Here is a 22,829-nt window from a genome sequence, read left to right as displayed (position 1 = left end):
TAAGGATGAATCCCAAGCTTCTGTCTCCATCCTTGACTTTGGCTCCCCGCCCTACTTTCATGTCTTTACTTACTGGACACTTAAATTTTGGTTTTCAAACAGTGTAACACATCTAAAACTGAAATCATCTTCTCCTGTACTTGGGTCTCTCCCATTTTTGTTAAGTTTCATCAGTTTTTTGGTGATTCATTCTCCTAGTCCCCAGGTTTCAAATCAGTGTTATCTTTGACTCCATTCTCTTTCTCCTGCCATGAAGTCCTATTGACTCTCTCCTCCTTGCAAGATGTTTCCTATTCGTCCTTTGTTTTTTGTTCTCCTTCTATCTGTTCTAGTTTATCTTCATTCTTTTACAACAGTAATCCTGCTAAAGTAGTATTTTTTGCATGGCACCTTTTTTTTTTCTCCTGCTGATAACTTTCAGTGGACCTCTATGGCCTGAGGAAAAGTCCAGACTCCTTTGTCTGACACATAACACCTTGCAAGATGAAGACACAACTTCTTCAGTGTTTTCTTACACTCTACTTCAAAATAAGCTCTCATTCCCTCTATGCCCAGCTTGCTGTGCTCCTGAAATACAAATTCCTCATTCCTGTATCCCTGACTTCATCCCTTCTTCTTCATACCATACCCCTCAACTTGAAAGCCATCACCTCCTCTTCTCCTGCCCAAATCCTTGCTGATGAAACTCAAGTTCCAGGTCCTCAGTGAAAACTTCTCCCACTCCAGCTCACAGTGTTTTCTTGCTATCTCTTTGAACTCCTGTTTGCTTGACACATTAATTTACTGACTTGAACTGTTGCATAAATCTGTTCATGCTACAGTTGACTTTTAAATCAGATTTTAATTTGTATGAAAAAGAACCCTTGGCTCCCAATTAGGTTTTTCTACCTCCCCTCCCCACATACCCAATGCTATAAAAATAGGTGCTTAAATTTTACTTTGTTAATTCTTTTTTCTACAAGAAAAAGTTATACTTTATATGAAGTCTGTTTTGTCCTATCGCTGTTATTGTGGATACTAAAGATGTGGGTAAAAAAATAGCAAAACTCTCCTAAAAGTTCCTGTCTATACTTACCTATTATACTAAAAAAGAAAAAATCCTCTCTTTCTCCTACCATAGTTTTGGTTTGTGAGGAACAATAGATTTTCCTTTATAGAAACGATTATTACACTCTGATAAAGGTTCTCTTGTTCATAAATCCCTCCTATCTTCACTTTTTTCTGAGTGCAGCCTTAGATTTTAGCAGACCTGCTTTTGAAGTTCAAAGAGAGAAAAGTCAGCAGCCTCCAGTGTATATAACAAAAGACAACGCAGTAGTATCCTTCTTTCTTTTTATTGAAAAGGAATCATTTCTATTCTAGCGCAAACAATGTATATTTTACATCATAAAGCAAGATATAATTTACATATTACATTTCTTATGAGATCTTTATATCCTAAATGTCATGTCATTCCCTTTTTTATCCGATCACCTCTTCTGGTTTGATTTAACCTGCCAAGTATCTTACAAGTCAGCATTTTGTTTGGGGAGGGATTGGGGACACAGATAGACAGTTCGTAAGTATTCATCTGTTATCTGGGTATAATGATGGTGATGAACAAGGACATGCCTCTGACCTTTGTGGCTCTGAGGCCCTCTATTGATACCTGGCTTAGGAGCCAGAAGGCTGTTCCTCCAAATCACATCTCAAACCCCTATTTTTTAAAGAATCAATAACGAGTGAACAAAATTGAGTGCTTGTACCCTGTGCGCACTTCTCCATCGGGTGCTTAGATAATAGATGCATGTGGTATTGGTTGGCAGTAAAAGCTCCTGTGGCTGACAGCATTGGTTGCTCTGTGATATCCCCAGACAGCACTTGCCCAGGCACTGAGTAAAACTGCCTAGTTTCACCGAGCATTGGGGTTATGGAGTCAGACTTTTCTGTTCACCACTGAAAATGAGTATCAGGATGAAGTTCTCAAATGGTTTGGTTTTACATGACTCTTACTCCCTCTTCTAATATTCCTCGCTTTTGACAAAATCCTTTCATGTATGATTTCTCTCCCCTGAACTATAACTCAGATTCCTCTTTTAGCCGTTCTCTCTGAATTCCAAAATCTCAGCAATTTCTTGGATTGCACTCTTTTCACAAAGAATGTTTTAATCTGTTATAATACACTTTCCTTTGAAAGTTGATAATATGCATCAGCTAGTGGGACAAAAGAATTAGTTGAAGAAAACTTTAGGGAGCAAGTGATGTGTGTTGTTCAGCCAGGCTACAGAAGCCATTCAGTAAGAAGTGTTCTAATAGTTGACTAAAAGATGAGGGAATCAGTTGATGAAAGCAAAATGCATACAATGGTCTTCCTTCTTATTAAGAGAAGTACGAAATCAACATTTGAAATACATTTTCAGATTGGTGGCTGTTTGACTGAAAAAACACCGCCATTAGCTCAATCTGATATGCCAGGGGAAATAACAGACGTGTACTGAGAGTGCATCTTAAATCCCAAATCCTTGTCTGTCACTTAGAGTTGCCATATTTGGCCAAAATCAATCTAAAGCTTTTCAATCACTGATAACAGAAATTATTAGAACCCAAGTTGGTCAGGATGAAAATAAAAGTCAAATAAATGTCTTAAATTAATTTTTGATCAAATGATGTGCTTTTTGAGAGGTCTGAAAATATAAACCTATTTCTCATTTCCAAATGTAAGTTTTTACAGCAAGGTAGCATTTCCTTGCTAGACAACAAGGCTTCTGGGTACCGTATCCTTCTATTAACATTGTATACTTTTATAGTCCCTTTCCTCCCATGGCTACAAAGTGCTGGACATACAGAGAATACAGGAAAGGACAAAGTAGCAAATGATTAGAGCCTCACAACACCCCTGTGAGGTAGGTATATTGTTTAAACCCATTTTACAAAAAGGTAAACCAAGGCACAGCATGGTAATGTGTTTTGGTCAAGTCTACCTGACAAGTTACAAAAGCATGGCCAGAAACAAAGAGAAAGAAACAAAGAAAAGGTCAGTCCTGGCTCCCAGCCCTAGATACTAAACTTTATTTCAAAATATTAGGAAACAAAAACAGCCCACAGTTGGCTTTTAAAGGTTTAGAATTTAGGCAGACTTTTAAGAATTCCACTTAAACATGTGTCTTGCAGATTCCTGTTGAGTGGGAAAAGGGTGGGTGACTAAATGGCTTTCCCTCTTCTAAGTGTAGTTCCCGTGACAGATCAGGATGCATCCGCATTCCACCAGAGCGTGGGCTTCAGGCTTAAGGACATTTTCATAGCCTCAAATAGTTTCTAATTTATTTAAAGCCCTAATGTGAAAATTGGACCTGTTCTCAAACAGTTGCCCTATCAATTGCTCTGTGTAGAGAAAGAAAGGAAACAGGATCCCTAATAAAAAGTCTCATCACTGTAGAGACAAGGACACAGGTGATGGTGTGAAATTTGCTCTTTGTAGTGTTTGAAAAACTGCAAACTCAAGCTTGCAAAAATATTTTATATCTATATATAATATATAAATATATACAGTATATATATAAGTGTGCATCTGACTATCCTTAAGGCACCAAAGAGATGTAGGCCATGCCTTTCACGATTCAGTCTTTGTTTTCCTAGAAAAATGTCTCTTCCTCTCTCAAGTGAAAAATATTTCTTCTATCAAATAGCCCGTGACAGTAAATCCAGAAACAACAAATATCTTTAACTTAAGATGGCTAATTGTTTGGATAGGGGGGAAGGGTTGGTGGTGATGGTGATATTATCCTCTATAGCTTACAGCTTAAATCTAGAGCTTAGATCTAGAGCTTAGAGCTTAGAATTAGCCAGACACAGACAATGACACTGGATCAGACAGGCCAGCCACCAGATGTTGTACACAATTGTTTCCCAGTAGCTGATGGGAAAACCTTACCATGACCAACAGAGATGGAGGCAATGAGAAAGGGAATTATGTCTGGCACAGATTTTTCAGAAAGACTTTGGCTTTTCAGAAGTTCCTAGAGCTTCTATACAGAGAGCTGGGAAGAAGGCTAAGGTAAGGCACTGAAGTTCAGACAGGTCAATGAGGAGAATATAGGCAATTATTCTGGTTTCTTTGGCTGCTGTGGATTCTTTTAAAACCCATGTAATCATGGGGGTGGGTGGGCCGAACTTAACTGAAGAAGCTCAGAGTATATTAAGCAAAGCATATGAATAGGAAGAAAAACAAAATTAACACACACAGAAACAAGTGGTGGTGGTATCCCAGAGGGAGGAGGAACATTTGTTAACTAATTTTCATTTTGCTCCTCTCCTGCTTTTCTCTGCCATGGTCCCAATAGTTTAGTTCTGTTTTTTGTTTGTTTGTTTTTATTTTTATTTTTCCAGCAGATGAAGAAATGACAGAGCAGGATAGGTGTCTTATGGTTTTTGCTTTCTTCTTAGGCCTGTTTAATTATTTTTTTCCTCAGTTGACTGTTGGCACCTGGTTCCTCTGTAAACTATATTCCTTGGCCTTCAGTCTCAGGTTGGCAATGCTGTTGGCCATGTTGATGCCCTGTGCAGGGCTATTGTTGGCACATGTGGCAGAATAAGTAGCCATGGCGCTGTAGGGACAAAGGAGAGAGCAGGGAGAATAAAAGGCATTAGTTTCACAAAGCTGCAAGTCTGTGCCCCAGATGGCTGCAACTCTCAGGATGGGGGCAGGTGGGGGCAGGTCGGGGCAGGTGGGTTGGACTAAATGACCTCTGAGGTCCCTTACAGCCCCAGATTTCCATTAGTCTACGGCACTTGGAAAAGGGTGGCAGTGTTTTGAAGGGCAGGGAAAAGCAGTGGAGAGTGGAACAAGGCCAGGGAAGAAGTACTTTCTGTGTCGGATATAGTGAGTAATGATTTATTTCGGGGGTGAGAGAAGAAAGTTGCTTATGGTGGATAGCAGGTGTTTCATCAGCTGATCAATTAAAACAGTATTTAATCTCATCCTGCCTACGTCACCAGCTTGTGGGAGCAAAGAGGAGAAGAGGGTATCTGAAAAGAAACTAAAGGGCATTTTGCCTTCCTCTCTCTAGGTAGCTGACTTTAATTCTAACACATTTTAGATAGTCAATAAATACCATATTAAATAGTGTACTTGGAGAACCAGTTAAACAGCGTAAGATGACTTTTCTACCTTTCTTGATCCACTGGTTGATAGTAGCAAGCATTGCCAAACCAAGAGTTTCCATCCTGATTGGCCTTGATTTTATAGCTTTTCTTCAAATGAACTTGAGTAGCTCACACTGTCTTTTGGGTCAGTTATTTTGGAAATGTTTAAATCTCCTAGATAAACTAGAGAAGGCTCCAGTTTCCGTGTTTCCGACCATTCTTATTGTTGAGAAAAACCCAGACTTGTTTTTCATTGTCAGAAATTGTAATTAAGACCTGGGACTACCACTGGGGAGAAATTGTAATTGGTGGTTTTCTGTTAATTGCATCCATGCATTTCTTTTAAAGGAAAAGTAATGGTTTCCTATACTTGGATGCAAATTATCCATTACTTTATACTAAACAGCTAAAAGGGAACTCATTTTAATCTAAATGAAAATGTTTCTAGTCATTTCTAAGATTAGCAAAATACCTTTCAACTGAGGGCTGGAATGAGATAGACTTATAAATGGAAAGACATGAACTCTTCTGGTGCCTGCATTCCTGTGCAATTTTGTCAGCCACACAGGAGTTTGTGGTTCTGGGGATCAAGTGACAGACCAGAAAAAGAAAAAAACTAAAGCTACTCTACAAATAGAGAGACTAAATCATTAATACTTATTTGGGACACCACCTAGTCAAGATTTACAGTCAAGACTCACAATAGCCTATTTCAGCTCAATTACTAGCAATTAACCCAGGAAAATTGGGTTAAAGAAATGTAATTAGTCCCACATCACTAGGTCTTTCCAGAAATACAAATCCTTAATTTAAAATCCGTACAACACCAGTATATTTGTGAGTGTGTGTGTTATGGAAGGAAAAAGACTCAGAGTGTTCTAAAAGGATCCTATACTCTTTTCTGTTTCATTTTTGTGTGCTTCACGCTTACGCCCTTACTCATTTCTGGATACGTGATCTTAATCGTCTGCACAAAGTTAGGTTCACCTATAGCACCCTGTACTTTTCCTTTTAGCTCTTATTTTAATTCCTCGGCTATAAACTCCATAGATACCATATCTGCCTTGTTCACCGCTGTGTCCCCAGGAAGTGCTAACACCATATCTAGCCCATATTCAGCGTCCAATAAAGTATTTAATGAATAGATAACAAACTGAGAAATATCTAGATTTAGTATGATTAAACCGATGGCTTTTCAATATCAAAGATCTCTGTCATCCTGCTGTGAGTAATGATTTACAAAAATATTTTACCAATATGCTTTTATTTTAAGGAACCAGTTCTTCCCATTAATTCTTCTATCTTAATAGAATGAGTAGAATCAGAAGAGACATGACAAAAGCAGCGGTTGATGATTGCATATTCTGAATCCATCACAGCTTTTAACAATTAAAAAAAGAACAAATATTGATGCAGTTTAGATTTACCGAATACACTATTACTTCTACCACTGTCTATCAAAAGACAAAAGCAGAAAAAGAATCCCCAGTTCAGGTGAGTTTCAATTAGGAGTGAGATAAATAATCAGAATAGCCTGTTAAAACAGGACAAGTTTTTTTTTTTAACAATATATCAAGAAGTCTCACTTATTTTCAAAAACCATGGATGTATTATCATTTATGTTGTATATGAATTACATGCTTCTGTTCAAGATGCTACTAGAAATACATGGAAATCCATAAATCTCATACTCAATAAATTGCTAGGATATACTGAAATCTAAGATTTCAAAGAAAGCAAAGTTCTAAGTAGCTAAGAAAAGAGACAACTGGATTTGGGAAATGTACCTAAGTTACAGATCATGAAATCAACCAAACCAGCCTTTCTCAGCAAGGTTTCTGTGAGAAAATTAAGCCCTAAGGAATTAAGCCCTAAAATGGTACCATTTTAAATGCATAGAACAGAAGCTGGAAATTTGAATTATCTGTATCATTAGTTAAGTACTGAGAATAAAGTTGAATAGCTTCTGAAAATAGGAGGCTAAAACTTCATGAGAGAGTGAAAAGAAAAAAAATTCTCTGATGGCAAACTATAGATTGTCATGGAGTATTGTGCTTTTAAGTATTTGGCCCAATTTTTTGAGCGTTATGTTTTCCATCCTTTGAGATTCTGGACAAGCCAAGTCCTGTTTAATAGAGATTCTCTCTTTCTCTCTCTTTTTTTTTTTTTGGATGATCAAAGTGTGGTCCATTTTCCTTAGCAGACAAAGGGAATTAGAACCTTGGGGAATTATTTTAGTTTACTGAAGGTACTGTTAACTGTTTTCTAGAAATGTCTACTATAGTTGTGATTCCATGGTTATTATATAACCATTTTTTGCTGTAGTTACTTCATAGTTTACTAGTATCATCTGGTTTTCTAGTCTGAAGACTCAGGATGGCAACACATTTCTTGGAAATACTGAGATTCTCTAAGAAGGCCAAATGTTAACATCCCAAATGAGATGAATATTGATCCATTTCCCATAGCAAAACCAAATTAATAAAATTAGAGCTCTATTTTATACAGAAGATTGGATTTTCACAGAGACATTTTTCCTTAAACGGCAGCCTGTGTTTGCAGAGTTGAGAACAGCATCCTTGTCTAATTGTACTGTGGTGCTGTTAGAAAGACACCACTGTGTTAGTGAGACCATGACAATGCCTTACAGGTAGCTCTCAAGTTAGAGGGGTGTGAGAATAAAAAAAGCAGTTGATGTTAAAGAGTGAGTTTTGCAGTTCCCTAGACACTTGATAAGTGATCATGTTTTCACTCAGTAAATGTTTGGAAAAGTTATAAACTTTCAAAAATTGGTCTGACTTATTTCAGCATTGCAGAGCCACAAGAAATAGGATAAAAGCACAGAGACGGCCTTAATTCACAGCCTCAAAACACACATGTAGAGTACATAACTCTGTAGGTAGAGATTACAGTGCTACTTTGTGCACATACTAAACAAAACAAGTCTGCTTTCCCTCCTGTAGTTTGACATGAGTTTAGTTTCTCAACTAAAAGTGCCTCTTAGGCAAGTAGGGACCAGTCCTCTGACATACCAGTGACAAGAGAGACATGTTATGCATCAGAAAAGACAGAATTAATCTAAGAGCAGCTTAGTCATGCTTTAAAAAGGCATGAGAAGTAAAGTGGAGAGGACCCACTTCCAAAAGTGACAACAGATGCAAGAGAGACTTGAGTGGCTGCCAGTTTGAAAGATTGTTCATGACCACCTGTTTTCCATGTCATCAAAGCTGTTATGGCTCTCTGTTAGGAAAAGAAAGAGAATCCTGAGATTTTTTTCACACAAGACAGAAACCAATGAGGTTAGTAAGCTGTTTTCAACCACTTTTATAGGGCCATTCAAACCATGTAAAATGACCACTCTTCCCAAACAGGATTAAGCTTCCTGGGATAAAAGGGTGAAGTTGAAACTAAGTAAGTTGTACAGAGTAGCACATGAAAACACCAAGAGCCTGCTTACCAACACCCAGAGACCCCGCCCATTGGTCTTGCCTTCTGAGTTAGAACCACCCATCCCTCTAACAGGAGGCAGACGTGAGATGAGCACAGCGACTGGGCTTACAGGGTTTGGCCACAGCAACATTTCTATTTCACTTTTAAGAATGTAAAGTTCTTTGTGTCCATGACCAAGAAACTGCATTGCTAAATAAAGGGCATTAAGGAATTAGAGATAAAAAAGAAATGCTTGTATCCCATCTGTTGATTCAGCAGATCTGCTCTGGGACTTGCACAGAGCTGACACATTTAAGTAAGCTTGAAATTTTTCCATCTCCTTATTTGGAGATCCCTAACAGATGGAGTTCAGACATACACAGCAGAATGCTAACCACTGGCAGGGTTAGAGTTCTGTTTTCACTGGGGACAAATCATTTTTGATAATTTCAACCTACCTCGAAAGGATGTCGTGAGGAAGAATGTGTTAAAATGACTGCCAAACACCAAGGAAGTATGGAAAATACTATACATGGGGTGGTTCTAAAGCCAAGAAACGCATGAACATCTCCCCCTCGGCTTTCTAATCACCCAGAGTGCAAATCCCACAAATCACAAGATAATTGAGGAGAGCTAGGGGGAAAATAATACCTGACTCAGTTTTCAACTCTAACTTTGTTTTCTATTTGGCCCTTTTGGACAAATGATGACAAGCTGTTGAAAATTTCACCCCAAAGACAGATCTGTCAGCCCAAGAAGTCTGTGTCTTCCTGAGACCCCAGGGCTTCCCAGCTCGGTATTTTTCCAAGACTGCAGAGCTTGAGGTTTTCATGACCCTGTCCGTGATGTGTAGAGGTTGGCGATCATCTTTGGTTTGTTCTTTTGTCAGTGCAAGAACACTTTAGGTGTGCTTGCTTCATGTAAGAAAATTCAATATGAGTTTTCCTAGCGAAATTTACTTTTAAACAAAGACCTGATAAATCCTTTTAGAAGTGATCTTTTGTGATTTAAATAATTATTTTCAACTTCTATTTTTAAGATTCAGAAGTTGATTTTTTAAAGGTATATGTAGCTCTGAAAGTGGACACATTTGGACCATATTTCATCAGAGAGCCTTCAGTTTGCACTGCACGTTCAGTGATCCCTCTGCCATCCTGAACTTTTCTTCCTAGAGATGTTTTATGTATGAAGCCTTGCATCTTTCTGTTGTCTTAATGATTTTTGTATTTCTTTTTTGAATTGCACATTGCTTAACCATTGGTTCCAAATACCCCTGGTGAGATATCAAATAGGGAAACTATCACTAGTTCAATCTTAGATACAAACCTACATAAGAGACTGATGACCCAACTGGCCTGGGGAGCAACAAGAGCCAGGACAAGAACATCGTTCTTCTGACCTCTGTCGCATATCCTACAGTCATCTAAAGCCTCACGATTCAAAGTATGTGCCAAGTGTCAACAGCATGGGCATCACATGGGAGCATGTTAGAGGCGCAGATCCCAGGTCCTGCCCCAGACTTACTGAATCTGAGTCTGTGTTGTAACAGAATCCTGGTGATTCATATGCCCGGTAATCTTTGAAGAGCCCTGCTTTAGGCTATCAGACTACCCTTAACTTTAAGGACATATTTTCTTGTAGCTCTGGTTTCCAATAGTATTCCCCACTTGAGGACCTCACTACTTTCATTTCTACTTTCTTGAACACACTTAATTCCCACTTAAACCCTACCCCCAGCAGCCACCCTCTTCCCCCTCTGACAAGTTACCTTTTCAGTGTCTTCCGTTAGAATCCGTTATGAAGCCCCTCGTGTAAACAACATCTTGGGAGGGACGAGGATCTATTTTTGAAAGTGTGAAAGGGAGAAATGAGCCAAATGCGTTCAGCAGATGTCAGGCAGCACCGTGACCACGATCAAATGAGGGGAGGAGAAGGAGGAGAAGGTTGGGGGAGGGAGATTGTGAATAAGGATCGCTGGCCTCTCTTTCTTTTGTCATTAGTTTTCTTTGAAGCCCAGCCCTCCCTCTGGAAATGGCACTCCAGACCAGTACTGCAGAGCCTCGTCATTCTTTATCTTTCATAGGAAAGGATGTCTCTGTGGAAAGATTTCTTGACTACTTCATCTAAAACAACAGTCAAAAGTCCAGAACTTGGTTAATCACTGCTACCCAAGAGGAAAAGCACTACAAGGTAATGAATCTTAGTAACTCTGGTGCTTTTGTGCGCTTTCATTTACCTACAGGAACAATTCTGAGCTAAGCAGTGAGCATGGGTGCCAAAGACAAGCTTCCTTCAGCTGGCTACGGGTAGATAAAAAAGACACCTGCCAGGACAGTAGTGTCCATGTTAGAGGATGCTTTGCTCCTTCTGGTGACTCAGTCGCCTGCCTGACATCATCACCTCTAACATGCTCAAGGGAATGATGGAGGTCAGGACATGCTATAAATAGAGTGAACCATATGTCTCAGTTTGCCAGGGACAGTCTTGGTTTATGCCTGTTGTCCTAGTGTCATTATTAATAGCACTCCCCTTTTACTCTCAAAAGTGTCCCAGTTTAGATGATAAATTATACAGCCATCACTCTGGATATAAAAGACACCCAGAAAAAAAATGTGTTGGCTGTTTCCCATCCCGTAATTCTGACCATATGCACACTCTTGCTTTGAGTCTTGGTTTCCTCCTCTCTTCTTTTAGGGGAGAGCTGTGGAAGTCAGTAAACTGTCCTCTCTGGCAAAACTGTCTGCTCAATGAACATGGATTGCATGACCAAGCCACATCACTCATCCCGGGGGGCAGCCCACACACCCCAGAACATGGACCTCAGGCACAGGCGTGCTTCACGGATCTGAGACAGACCCTGAATCAAACAGGCATGTTTACGGAGTTTCCCAGTCTTACAAACTTTTCGCTATTTTCAATATCATGTAAAGTTTAATTTGAATGAAAACATAGTTATGTGGCCTAACATGTTGGACAGAGACAGGGATCGTGAGCTCTGGCTCTAATTCTGCTTACTGAAGGCTTAAACTTGGGCAAGTGTTCAGTCTCTTTGGAACCAGATCAAGGACAGAGCTGCCACACAGGAGCATTAACCAAGGATTAACCAAGAGAAATGCCTTTTAATGAATGTCACATGTGAGATAACTAACTTGACATAATGGTACCAACAGAAATAGCGAGTTACTTTTCCATAACACAAAAGGTCTACCGTTTCCTCGGCTTTTCACCACTTGTTTTTCTTTTATAGTTCCTTAACAAGACTTGTATTTCCTACCGAGCTTCAAAATATGAAATGATAACATATTTTGGTTCTAAACATAGCAGAAAACTCTCCAAGTAACAGAATAGCTTTTTGCCACTTTGAGAAATTAATCAAAATATAAACACTTCAGTCAACATTGGGTCAAAAACATTATTATTGATTAAATTACTGCTTAAACCACCATTTTTCTACTTAAAGCTGGAGATTAATTTATTCTTCATACAGAATATGAACAATCAGATTCTATGAACTTTTAATTAATTATTTTTTACAAACTCTGTGTCTAAGAGAGAAATGATATAAAAATATACCATAAAATGAGTAAGAAGTACTAGGTTATATGATTTTAAGTGAAAAGAGCAGAATACAAAATAGTATATACACTAAATCTGTACTATAAAAAATACTGAACTCTAATTGCAAAAATAAACAAACTAATTATCTCAAGATGGTGGAATTATGAATGTTTTTGAAAAATGTATCTAGTATTTCTACATAATCTTTCAAATTAAAATAGAACACTTCCCCAAAAAGCACACATAAATTGTATGTTAATCGTTTCAGGTAGATGCCCATATACAAAGGATAAATGATGCAGGCACTGGGGCTTGAACTTGCGCTGAGGTCCAGGGAATCTAGCCAGTACTGATTCAGGAAGGATTTCGTCCCTGCTCATGCAGTGTGTTGCCCTCCGCCTCTCATCGTTAAGAACCACATGACAGCTATCTGGGTTATTAGCGCTGGTACGGAAAGCTCCTCACTAGGGCCCAGGAAGAAAAGTAAGCAAAACTTGCTGATTGTGACCAAATTCAAATCAGAGGCCTTGAAACATCAAGCTCCGAAGCACATCCATTTCCCAAGCCATTCAATGAGTCTGTGAACTATCCATATGTATCAGAGAAACAAAGCAATCTTCCATGTATTTAAAAATTTAAAGATTACGTGATTTCACAGTGGTCTTCAAAATGTGTTTTTAGTAAATTCTATAGAAGAGGAGTCTAAATTTCAAATAGGACATACAGATTGACTAATCTTTTTGAAATCAGCAAGGCATATTCTATCTGAGAGCAATAGAAATTTCCAATTTCCTTTGCATAGGGTTTCCATGTACAAAGACCAAAGTAATTCAGGCAAATTTTACAATAGGGGATTAAAAAAAAAAAGTTTCCAAATGCATTTATGGTGTTTCTTTCAAGGAACTTATTTGAAACAGAAAGAATATTTAGGTGAGGTTTCTTGGCTTTGATTAGAGCAATCAACTTTTGGAAAGTATTTGCATTTCACAAATGTTGTGTTTCATAGCAGGAGTTCATCCCCAGCTGAGAGATAATCTCCTATAATCAGTTTAAAACCTCTCTTTAAACCCTTAATTAACCTTAACAATAAAAAGGTAAACAGAAGCATAATAAATGAATTTGTGAATACTTCGCCTTCCACTGCAGTGAGCCAGAGAGTTGAACCTGGATCTGGTTTCTAAGAGTACTCAGGCTGAGGTTTAAAGAATGACACTTAAGGCTGATGACATTGCCCTAGGCACGTGTGTCTCAGCTTCCCTCTGGCATTAATCTATGTGTTCTCAACAGCATAATAAATGGAGGTTAAAAGCCTTTCCAAGTGCTTTTTTTTTTTTTTTGAAATAGTCTTCTATTTGCTTTTTTAGTATTTTTCACCTTTTAAATATAAAAATTTAGTGTAAATTATACTTTGTTTTTATATATACTTTTTAAAAAACACACACAAACTAACTCCCAAAAAACTTCAGATAAGTAGGTAAGAATTAGCAACAGAATAGGAAGCATCTTGGATCATAAGACATCCCCACCTACTAACAAAGAATTGTGGCCAGGAACAGGATCTGAGTGACCTTGGATTTTTTTTTTTTTCTTCTCAATCTCTCTCTGTCTCTCTCCTTTTTTTCCTTCCTTCCTTCTTTCCTTTTCATTCAAAATCAGTTTTACTGTGAAGTTTGCCTTTGGTCATACACTTAGAACCTTGTGTGTTAGATTCCTACTTAAGTATAATAAAAACAAATCTATCTTAAATTTAGAAATGGGGTAAAATTTTGCTCCAGAATGATTGCAAGAGGGACTCTGGGCAGAGCTTAATGATCTTTCCTTTTAGATTCTTCCCCATCTTTGAAACCTTTGCAAGAGTTCCTGAGTCCAAGAGGAGATGGCTGATGGCCTGTCCCTCTCTCTTCTGCCCCACACCCTGCTCCTGGGGCAACTAGCAATCTCCTGTGAAAATCTGGGGATGTCAGCAAGTTGAATGTCTCTGAAGAGGGTAACCCAGTGAGAAATGTCAGCCAGCTGCACAAGCAGCTTTGAACATGACCGACCGCGGAGAAACGTGCGGAAGTGGAGCAAGGGAGAGTGGGCCAGTCATTCACCTGTACGGAGAGGCCGTGCCCCAGGAGAGATAGTCGGTGGGTCTTGGAGCAGGACGAGGTACGATGGGCTGCTCCACAGCAGTCACGTCTCCTGAGTACGATTTGAGGAGGGAAGCGTTTTTATTGGCCAGCATGGCTCTCTCATTCCTGCGGAATTTGGCTCTTCGGTTCTGAAACCACACCTGGAAGATCGTCGGGAGGAGAGAAGGGCATCAGGAGCGAGAGGAGAAACAAAGAAGAGGTTTCATGAATCAAGTCCTGGTTGATTTTCCTATATCATGCCTTCCCGAGGGAAATATAGGCTAAGTATGGAATTCTTTCTAGAACCGTAGATATATGCCGTAATCTTTTCCTAGTGGGCCGTGTGAGAGACCTGTTAAGGACAAAGACTGTTATGACAAGATCATGAGGTACTTCCCCACATCAAGCCACCGGAGATGAGCTCCATGGCTAACTCACGTGGTAGCAAAATATGGATTATAATCCCTGCTGGAATTGTAATTTAAAGAAGAAGAAGAAGAAGAAAAATCTCACTAGGTTTCTGCCACAGATACAATGACATTAATTTTTTTTCGAAATTCTTCAAAATGCCAAAACTTCATCTGTTTTCAAAATACTTATTAGATATTTAAGGAAAATTCTCCATCTTCCCCAAAGTAGACCCTGTGATAAGGATTTAAGAAGCAAATAGTTTATTTGGGAAGTGCAAGGAACACCAGTAGGAGAGTGAGGAAGTAGCAACGGAAGAGCAGCCTCTAACTTGTGTGCTGCTCAGCCAGCTCCCTGGTAGCCCAGTCCTGCAGGGACTCAAAGGACGAATGCAGGACACACACCTCCCACCCGAGGGGGAGAGCGCTATGGATTTGTATGCTGGCTTCTGTCAGTCATTGGTTATTAGTGTTCCAGCACTACTGGCATGTCTCCTGAAGTTCTAGAAAGAAATTTGTGAAACGGAAATGCAGATACTGAAGACTGGAAGTTGACTGGAGTATGTTTAATTTTAGGGTTCCAAGGAGATAGGTGGTGCTGACATCACTGGCTACAGCTCATGATAAACCTACCATTTATTAAGTGCTGTTAGGGCTAGGAACTTATATGAGCACATTCCATACTTTGTTGCTAGTTCTCAAGACAATTCTACAGTTAGATTTTAATGTTTCTATTTCAAAGTTGAGGAAACAGTTTCAGTGAGATTAAGTAATCTGTTGACGTTCACACAAATAATAAATGGCTGTTTCTGAGCTCAAGGACATCTGACTCATGATCATACAACTCATCCAGACTGCTGTGGAATTTTATTCATTCATTTACTCATTCAAGAAATCTTTATGGAGTGCCTGCTGTGTTCCGGACCCTGGCTTAAATACTAGGAAGGGAGAAATGAGACATTCTCGGTTTGTAAGCAGCTCACCATCTATTAAAAGAGGACAGACATATACATTTGAAAAATGGCAAAACAGGAATTAGGTGCAACTATGGGAAAGCATGGCAAGGTGTGGGGGAAAGAAACCCTATGGTGTGGAATGGGACAACTTCACAGCTCTAGAGGGCAACATTCACATAAGATAACCATGGAAAGTATGTGGAAGGCAGGCCAGGGTGGAAATCAGTAGAGGCAGAACCTTGCCTGGCTTCACAGACTCTCAGCTCTTTTGTCTCTAACGTGTCTTCCACATTGCTATTAAGGTTATCATTTTAAATGCAAATATAATTGTATTAGTGCTTCGCTTTACATCATCACTGACTCTCCATCACTCACAGAATTAAATCAAAACGTCTTACCATAGAACACAGACTGTTCAAGAATTAGCTCATTGTCCACCAATCCAGCCACATCCTGTGTCTCTTGGACTTCATGCACTGGCCCTTTATTATTCCAAATCCTACCCTAGGCCCAAGACTCCCAAAATGTATTCAGTTATGTTCCCCCTATGTATATTCACGCCGAGTGGTCTCCCTGCCTGTGATAGTCTCCCACTCTGTCCAGGTGTCAAAGACATGTTTTCTCAAGGTTTAACTTTAACATCACCTTCTTTGTGAAATGTTGGAGTGGAAAGAACATGACTTTAACAGAGTTGGATAAAAATACTGGCTCCACGGTTTTAAGCATTTGCCCTTGGGTAGTTATTTAATTTCTCTGATCCTTTGTCTCCCAGTCAAATGAAGATAATAATACCTGCTTATAGGGTTGTTGTGAGAGTTTCACTGAATGGCTGCTTAATGCGTACGTATTCTCCCCTTTTTCCCTGGACAGAATTTATCATGCCTTCTTCTGGGCTGTCACTAATTCTCGAACATTCCCTTAGTGTAGGAATCATTTTACTCTATATTAACAGTAGGATGTGCCCATCTGTCTTCTTTGCCCTTCAGAAGAGGGCCAGTGTCTTACTCATCCCCAGCAAAGCAAAAACAGCTCCAGGAGAATAACAGATGCTCGATAAATGTTTGAGCGGAAAACAGGAGAGGAGAGAAAAAAAAAGAATTTCACAATGATGATAAGATATGGCTTCCATCCAGGAGAACTTCACAGTCTAGTTGGGGAAGTTGGCCCACATACAGCTCAATATAATACATGTCATGTTGTGATAAATGCCATAAATATAAAGAAGGCCAGAGTCAGGGTGAGGGGATAGCTCAGTAGTAGAGTGCACGTTTAGCATGCACGAGATCCTGGGTTCAACCCCTAGTACCTCCATTAAAAATTTTCTTTTAAATAAAGAAGTCCAGAGTCAGAGGGAGTGGTTCAGACTGGGAAAGGGTGAGACTTCACGAAGGGAGAAGAAAGGTCATGGAGGGAGAATTCTTTCCTGCTCACATAGGAAATGCTCTTAACTCTAAAAGACTTTAGAACATAGCAGGATGGAAAAGGTGGACGTTAATAGTTTCAACAGATAGGAAAGTCATCTGCTTATTGTTGTGATGGGGCTGAAATAGCTCCCCAACCCAAAATTGCTCTTCCACATCTTAAAAAAAAAATTCCAGCATGGCCCTGTCCAGGTTTCTTTATTTCAAATTCAGATCGCCATGGCAAAAGTGGTACTTTCAGGGACTGTGGGTTATTGGCCTAAAATTATTTATTATACCACTGCAGGCCAAGCCTGAGACATAAAAAATATGGGGGTTTTGAAGGAGAGAGGAAGGGATTTAAGAGTAGAAACAGAGTGTGTTTGGAGAGCTGTGGTAAGCAGCACGGGGGAAGAGGATGTGGGAAGGCAGACCTCAGTGTTCTGCTTTGGACGGCAGAGCGGAGAGGGCACGACTGAGCTTTGTGCCTGTGGACCAATGTCACCTGAGCCCTGAGGGACTGGAGAGCAGTGATGTACCACGTAACGTACACATCGTCGCGTACGCCTTCTCCTAACCTATCCTTGGAGGCACCACGGTGCCCAGGCAACTATCCCCTTTTGTCACTGACATTTTTTTCCTCCTTCCTGACCTCTTCTGAATGAGGACCCTGTTTCCCAGGGTGAAAACCCTCACACACCTTCTTTTCAGGCTAAAGAGACCTCGAGGACCCTGTCCCTCAAATTAACAAATGTCTCTCACAGTACAGGGTGTTGGATACAGTTCCTACCTTCCCAGCCCTCTGAGTCTAGCTCAAGCCCCCATCAAGAGAGTTACTATCTTCAGAAAGAAATCCTTCAAGCCCAGACTGAACACAGGTATACAAACAATAATTTCGTGAGGAAGACAAGACAGATTTGACCCACCTCGCTTAGCGAAACAGCAGCCTACCGCCGGCAATATGGAAGATAAATGAATCTTGACTCTCAGCAGAGACAGCAAAGCACTACTTGAAAAAAGCATTTCGCCAGAAGACTCATTTATTTAAAGTCTACTATCGTGCTAGAAAGCACGAACTCTGGATCGGCATAGCCATCTCCAAATCTTAGTTCAGCCACTTCCTAGCTATGTGACGTTGCATGAAGCACTTTGACCTCTGTGTCTCAGTTTCTTCCCCTGAAGATGAGTAATACTGTCCACCTCGTTGAATTGGTGTGCGGATTAGACAGATTAGTTTATGTAACTAAGAACACTCATTGGTGAACAAGGACCCAGCTAGTGTTACTGCATTGTTATCGTCACTGTTATTCCTCATCCCAGACGGCACTGTTTCTAGCTGTCTGACTTGGATTTGCTGAGTCATGGCATTCATGTTAGAGAGAACTGCTGTCCTCTCTTTACCCTGTCTTACGTGTCCCTACCCTTCTTCGCTTCGCAAAATCATCTACTCGAACGTGCTCTTTACGCAGCTCCTAAGTGGAAGGTCTTTGATGCATTAATTTCCCACTCCCATCCGTGTCCATGCCTGTGTGTGTGTATACTATGTTTCTTGAAGATTTGTACAGTCCCAGAGTCGGGGAGGAAACCTGAGGAGGGGGCCGGAGAGTCCATCCCTTTGGTCACCCTGCAGCTAAAGTTGAAAGCTCGTGGGAGAGGGGTGCAGAGTCACCTGCTCAGAGGGACAATGTTTGGAACACGAATCTGGAAGGGTGGGAAGCCCTGGGGAGGGTGAGACCTGCAGCAAGGCACATTCTGCCCTACTTAAAGGCGTTCACTTTGATTTTTAAAAATACCGTGCTGCCAAGAGAAACACAGTTAGAAACGGATTCTGTTCTCAAGCTGCCCATTTATAATCCTTATTAGTACCTGCTCCAGTCTGAAACCTACAACTTGTGTTTTTTAACAGTCTTCAGAGATGTGTCTCTGAGGAGGGGAATACCCTGGTTACCTGCACTCTGGCCTCAGTGAGGTTCACCCGGCGGGCCAGGTCTTCTCGCACAAAAGCATCTGGGTAGTGTGTCCTCTCAAAGACACGCTCCAAAGCCTGCAGCTGGCTGCTGTTGAAGGTTGTCCTGTTCCTTCGCTGCTTTCTCTTCTTCTTTTCCTCTGAGTTCAGTTGGTCATCTGGAATAAAAGAAATTGATGATAAGGAGCTAAAGTCACGTTGGAGGTCCCAGATTCTACCATGAGATGGTTTCATTTGCTCATATGCTCGTCAAAGTCTGTGGCTAAATGCCACTTTCACTGCGCAGATGTGGGCACTGGTGCTATCGCGTCTGTGTGCCTAGAACCCCCGATGGTTCTGATGCTTCCTTGTTGCTTCTAAATCTGGGACCGGACCTGAACAATTAGAAAGACATTTCTTGCATGCTCCTTGAAGTTTGTTTTGTCAAAGAAGGCTAAAGGAAAATGTTACTCCTCCCCATATTCTCCGGACTTCTCCAGAGATGGGGGGAGAAAGGCAGACTGCTTTGGACCTCATTTATTCCTACGCTGTCATAACCAAGAGGACCGACTATTCCCTGGTTACTTCACCTCAGCATAGCCATGTAACACAAATACAGCTACAGAGGAAAGACCACGTTCACGCCGACTAGAGGGATGTCCGCTTTGCCATGCATTTCCTGGAAACAGCAAGTAATTGCTAACTCTGTTTGCTCAAGGCCTCATGCTGTTGCCGCAGGCTTCAGGGGCCTCGGCCAAGATCGGGGCTAGTCCTTCAACACCATCAGCCCAGCTGACACTGGCCTGGGACTCACCCTGTGAGAATTCAGGAAGCAGGAAACAGGCCTGAAAGATCTCTGAAATGGTTTCATGCAAAACTGGAGTTGTAGGGCCCTGAGGTCTTAGGAACCTTGGAGGAATCATGACCCCAAGTTTCTACCTGTCAAGATTCCTCCCTGGTTTTCTCTGAGTTCCCCCAAAGGCACCCTGGCGAGCTGATCCCCTAGCCTGCCTGCAGCAGTCAGGGAGTGGCGTGCTCCTGCCCTGCCGCCCCCACTCAGCCCAGGCGGGGATGAGGGCGTGTGAAGCTGAGCGGAAGACCAGCTGTGCCATCACCACCACCAAGCTGTCCCCCTGTAGCCCAGCCACCGCAGAGCCCGTGCAGCGCTCAGAGATGTGCGGCTTGAGCTGCTGAGCCCAAGTCACACGCTCGGCTTGATGAACTGGACGAGCACTGCCAATCACTCTCCCCTGACGAGGCTCAACGCAAAGGGAAACACGAGGAGTGAGACTGAGGCTGGAGAGAAAGAAGAGCGTGGCACTTGCCCCACGTTCAGTGGGAAGTAGTTCTCAAACGTTTTTTCCAACACGGAAAGCCCCCTGCTCCTCTCTGACTGACACAAAACAGTCAAGAAGACTGCTAGCAGGAATCCTGAGGTCCCAGGGAGAGTGGCGCCCACCTGAGCTGCAGTATTATTATTGCAAATTGAGGGCATGTTCTAGATTTGGGTGAAGATTCAAAGTGTAGCTTAAATCCAGGGGTTCCCGGCCCACATCTCTCAGCACCTAACAAGAGGCTCCAAGTCGTTCTGATGAGAAACCCTGTCTTCCTGAGTGCCCTGGGAGCTCGGAATACAGACGGCTGCCTCCCTCCTGACATTTAAAGCACCCAGTAAGTGCTTGTTGAATTTGTTCCCGGGGAAAATGTGAAACCTTTCTTGTCTTTAGAAAACTGTTTCTGTAGAATAAAACCCATAAAAACTCGACCGCATTCCTCTAACTGAGAAGCTGCTGGCCCCCATTCTCTCAGCGTTATGATGGCCCATCTCTCTGGTTTTTTCCATCTGCGGCACCTCACTGAGGAGCCCTGCTTTGAAGGCACTGCTGTGACACTCTCAATAAGAATGTCAGGTCAGCGGCATCTTGAGAATGCAGCCAAATTGCATTATCGTGATTTCTGGGATCTATCAAAGCCTGGAATGTTTCAACCAACATCCCTGATTTTACCATCCCTGATTTAAAAGCAATTAGGAAAATTAGTTCACAATCATGTCAACAGTGGAATTCAGACACCTAGGATCACACATCCTTCAGCTGTTGCCTTGCATCTGCATTCTCCTTCCTATTTGAATGTTTGCAGGCAGTTCCCATTGCTCCCATTCCCTTTCTGCAGTTCTGTATGGCTTGCACTTCAGGCCTCTCTAGGTCACTCAGGCCCTTCTGACAGCACCACACCTGCATTGCATGCTCCCATTTAACACAGGTCTGCAAAGTCTTTAGCTTCCATCCCTACCCAAGAGTGAGACCGATGAGACAGGCCCTAGGCTGTTTTAATCATATAAAGGAAATCTCTTACTAAGCCAATCCCATGATTTGCTTTCTTTCCTCAAAGAAAGTGCTTTCTCAGGTATAACCACAAATTCTAAATCCTTTATGCTGTTTGGGAAGCCTGTTTCTTCTTGTCCTGCCAGACTGTGATGGAGAACAAGAATATTTTATGTCTTGTTCTTTGTACTACAACCTGCTGCAGAATCTCTCTCGCTAGTTCTCTGAAATCTTCCACTGTTCACTCAAATTCCACTGACTGTCCACCATAAACCACCAGCTCCCCTGACGTGGGAGTAAGGGAAATGGAGAATTATAGTTTATGACAGAGAATAAATAGCTATGATGACCTGAAATGATTCCAGTGAAAGTTTCCCAGCAAATGTTCTTGTTGTTTTTAACAAATGAAAACACCAGTCCAGATCCTGCTGAAGGTGAGAAAAGACACTCAAATAACAGGGGTCCAAGGAGTCTGGGTCTGGCAAGTGTCCTGTGGAGCGCGAGTGTAATAGGAAATGACGGCGAGGGGGCAACAGAGACAGCCTGAGCGGCAGCCCTCGGCTCCTCTGTCTTTGCTCACTAATCACCACCTGTGAGCTTCCTGTTTTCCCCCCGGAACACAGAAGACTAGGACCCAGCACAGTCTCACCAGCAGCACGAGAGGAAACCTGAACGTCGTAGAGGTTTACAAACATGGGGCATCTGAAATACCTGGGATAAGGACTTTTATCAGATTCTGGACTCTGGTTGAATATGGGGGAGAGAACACAGCGATGTTATATCATTGGTGAAAGCTCGTCTTTCTTGTAAAAATAGCTACTTGCAAAGGTGGATTTTGAAAGATGCTGTCCAAGGATACTGATGTCTGATGGGCATCAGAAAAGAGCTAATTCTTTGGAATTCTGAAATGGGTAGGATTCACCAAACTGCAGAATAACCACCAGGTACATGGATGCATTTTTATCAGAAAGATGTTTCAAATCCAGAGCGTTTACAGATTTTTACGGACGACTATGTACGTTGTGGACAACTGAGTAAATTGCAAGTATACAGTGATTGCCATGCTTTCTAATAAAAACAAGAGAAATGACTCTATTAACAGGTGAATTTTCACTGGGATTCATGAGTCATAAAATACTGGCAGCGCATGAAGCCAGAGAAACTGTCTAAGTTAATCCTCTTATTTTACATGCGGTAAATGAGGCCTCGAAGAATGAAGGGATTTGCCTCAAATCACAATACAAGCTGTGCCTGAGCCAGAGCTAGAAGCCAGGACTTCTAATTCCACTCCACTTTTAAGTGCAAATGACAGTACACATGCTGTGCATGAGAGGGACGAGGATGCAGCAGGGATATACATAAAAACCCACCACCTTGGGAGAGGTTTTCATGGCGAAGACAGGTTTACCCACACCAGCCATACAAAGAGGGTCTCGGGATGACGGTCCACGTGTATCACTGGTATCAGAGGAGTATCATGGGTCGTTACTCCTGCCAGAAGAGCCGTTAAAAAATGCAGCCATGCTCATCCAGGAAAGCTACTTTGATCTGGACGTTCTTGAATTTGCCTTTTCA

General features: G+C 41.4%; 1 protein-coding gene across 2 annotated transcripts in view; it reads right to left on the bottom strand.

The window, feature by feature from the left end:
• Window positions 1-1,315: 1,315 nt before the first annotated feature.
• The window catches only part of PRRX1 (paired related homeobox 1), a 70,735-nt gene continuing 49,221 nt past the window's right edge, over window positions 1,316-22,829 (bottom strand). Inside the window, exons 2-5 of one of the 2 annotated variants that reach the window (XM_010953856.3) lie at window positions 18,934-19,109; window positions 14,202-14,383; window positions 10,319-10,390; window positions 4,345-4,583 (exon numbers count right to left, since the gene is read on the bottom strand). In XM_010953856.3, coding sequence (XP_010952158.1) covers window positions 10,336-10,390; window positions 14,202-14,383; window positions 18,934-19,109 — 413 coding nt within the window. In that variant the 3' untranslated portion in view covers window positions 4,345-4,583; window positions 10,319-10,335. Of the gene's footprint in view, window positions 4,584-10,318; window positions 10,391-14,201; window positions 14,384-18,933; window positions 19,110-22,829 lie in introns of both variants that reach the window. The other variant, XM_010953855.3, reaches the window with a different exon arrangement.

This window comes from Camelus bactrianus, chromosome 21 (assembly GCF_048773025.1).
Source record: "Camelus bactrianus isolate YW-2024 breed Bactrian camel chromosome 21, ASM4877302v1, whole genome shotgun sequence".
NCBI lineage: Eukaryota > Metazoa > Chordata > Mammalia > Artiodactyla > Camelidae > Camelus > Camelus bactrianus.
The sequence above is the reverse complement of the archived record's forward strand: the minus strand, read 5'-3'. Positions and strand labels throughout refer to the sequence as shown.